The 2,635-nt window shown below is 28.8% G+C and overlaps 1 protein-coding gene across 1 annotated transcript in view; it reads left to right on the forward strand.

Annotated features, from left to right (window-relative positions):
• LOC112211333 (uncharacterized) overlaps window positions 1–235 on the forward strand; it is a 2,570-nt gene extending 2,335 nt beyond the window's left edge. Inside the window, exon 3 of the mRNA XM_024362807.2 lies at window positions 98–235. Coding sequence (XP_024218575.2) covers window positions 98–235 — 138 coding nt within the window. The remainder of the gene's footprint in view (window positions 1–97) is intronic.
• The last annotated feature ends 2,400 nt before the right edge of the window (window positions 236–2,635 follow it).

The raw sequence follows: 2,635 nt of genomic DNA on the forward strand, positions 1-2,635 counted from the left end.
GAGCTTCTTTATTACTAGTACTGGTTTATTAAATCACTTATCAAACTTTCTAGAAAATATTTTACCCATAGTAATAAAATTTTACTTCTTGTTTCAGCCGAAGTTAGTATATAAGGAGTTAGAAATTCCGCCAGGCGTGAAATCGCTGCTTGGAGAAGTGACATCGTACTTAACTCCGATTCTACCAGTTTTTCAAATCAAAGATGCGGAAGGGGATCCTACGGTAAGATTTTAATGTAGATTTTAGTAGTTTCTATTCTGTGAGTTTGAAAAATATATTTAAAGGTTCTCACTTATAGGAAAATTACAACTTTTCAACTGAAAAGTTAAACAAAAAAAAAAAAAGTTAAACTTAACTCAATATATTTAGAATTTCTACTTTCATAAAAAAAAATTATTAAAAAGATGTAATTTTCTTAAAAGAAAGAAACTTTAATTGTATTTTTCATAAAACTAGTAGAAATGTACTCAAGACCAGTGTGATGAAAGCAAATGATGAATGACTTGATTTGTGGGTGGGATACTTTTATTATTAACTATAGGAACAGAATTTTGAGGTTATATTCTGCCTTGAGGCAAATTGTCATTATTAGGAAAGACAGTAATTATTAATTTATTATCATTATTGGAAAAACAAAGGATTTCCAGTTGATAGTAAGACGTAATATGATCCTTTACCATCCACCTGATTATAGCTGAAAATCAATTTTTGATCGTCTTAATTCCCTTTATCCTTCTCAAGATTCTAGAGAAATTACAATCATTCCAAAAGAAGATCCTGAAAATCTGAAGGAGGTGCCCTTTGGTTTATAAGAAATCGTCAATTGTAATCAAACCTGAATTCATAAAAAAAATTGTTTACCAATTTCCATTGCTATTTACCTGCATTTAAAAGAGCAGTGGCTTGTAACAAACGAAATCCAACCTCATCTCGAAGACTGAAGCCAGAGTAATGCAATACATCCTGCTATAAACTATTTTTATTATTATTGACTTCATATTTTTTTTCTGTTTTTCTCAAATTATTTTTTTGCATTATTATTTAACTATTTTTTTTTTTTTATGAATTCTATAAATATTACTTCTTTTTAATAACTTTTTTTTCTCTTTCATTCTTTAACTACGCAATTATAATTATTTTTATTTATTTAATAACTAGGAGGATGGTTCCCCTATATTTTGCAAATTATACAACTGTTCATTCAATTGTACTACTTGCTGCTTATATATTATAACTGTAATTTGCGTGTATTTTGTAGTTCAGATTGTATTATTTTTTCCAACATAGTGTAAGCAGGAAAACAAATTAATTTCAAATATTTATCCCTGCATTTTAGTTTGTATCCCAATATTTTTATTATTACACCTTATATGTAAATTTAAATATTAAACGGTGATCACTAACACCTTTTTTTTTTTAATAATATAGAGATTTATAATTATTCAGAAATTATATCATTGTTAATAGTTAGAGGTGTCTTTTGCACAAAACTATCCCACCACACTGTCAATTGTTTAAAGAAAGTCAAACTTAAAATAACCACGTAAGGCCAACCTGTACGATCTTACCATTTAATGATTTCCTTCTTTTCTTCTTCTTCAGGTTCACAAGATGCGTGAAAAATTTAAGGGACTATCGAATGAAATGCAAATCGAAGGACCACACCAACCATTCTTACAACGCCCTTACAAGTGTTTGTATTTTTCTTATTAAAGTAATTTATCATTAATATTCCTGTAAAAATTATTAAATAATTTTATTTGATATTTAGATAAAGCCTGTTGCGCCATGTACTCGTTGGATGAGAAGTGGTACAGAGGATTTGTCTTGGGAGAATTGCCCGATGAAATGATGTTAGTACAATATGTCGATTATGGAAATGTTGAAGTCGTTTCTACTTCATGGTATGTTTCATTTCATAGTTTATAAAATACTTAGTAATTTTTTTTTTAATTATTAAATTGTTGCTTTGCTTGACAGGGGCATATCTGACAAAAAAAAGTTTTGGTTTTATTTCGAAACGGACGTGTACCAACGACATTACTGTAGGAAGGGTTTTTTTACTCTACTGTGGTCCTGAAAAAAATAACCTGTGTATATGGTACAATCTATAGAATAGGTGAAATACAAATAATTCTTAATTTAGGCTTATTGAATAAATTATAACTTTTACATATAAAACTTATGCATTTTCTTTTATTATCAAAATAACAAAGTTTTCTTCACATTATTAGACAATTCAAATTGTTAACATTTTTCATATTAATCACTTTTAATTGTTCAATTTTCAATTTTCTGTTCATTGTAACAGTTATCACTTACTGATTTTATCTGACAAGAGATGTGAAATATCACTATTATATATATATATATTTGACCGTTTGCACTATGTAGGTCTGCCATGGAATAAAAGTAACAGCCCAGATTTGAACTGGTGCTGCTTCAGTAAAGGCAACGCCTCAACTCCCTTGGGTACAGACGGTACAGACCCCACCTTTGTATGGAATTTTTGTTTCTTTTGAGGTCTACTTTATCCTCCTTGCTATAGATTACTGAAGACATACCTTCATAATTAGATCTTACACTTCTTACTTAATTACCATTACTGATGGGATATTACTCCATACTATTTTC

Source organism: Halyomorpha halys, unplaced genomic scaffold (genome assembly GCF_000696795.3).
Source record: "Halyomorpha halys isolate HHAL.00 unplaced genomic scaffold, Hhal_1.1 Scaffold99.1, whole genome shotgun sequence".
Lineage (NCBI taxonomy): Eukaryota > Metazoa > Arthropoda > Insecta > Hemiptera > Pentatomidae > Halyomorpha > Halyomorpha halys.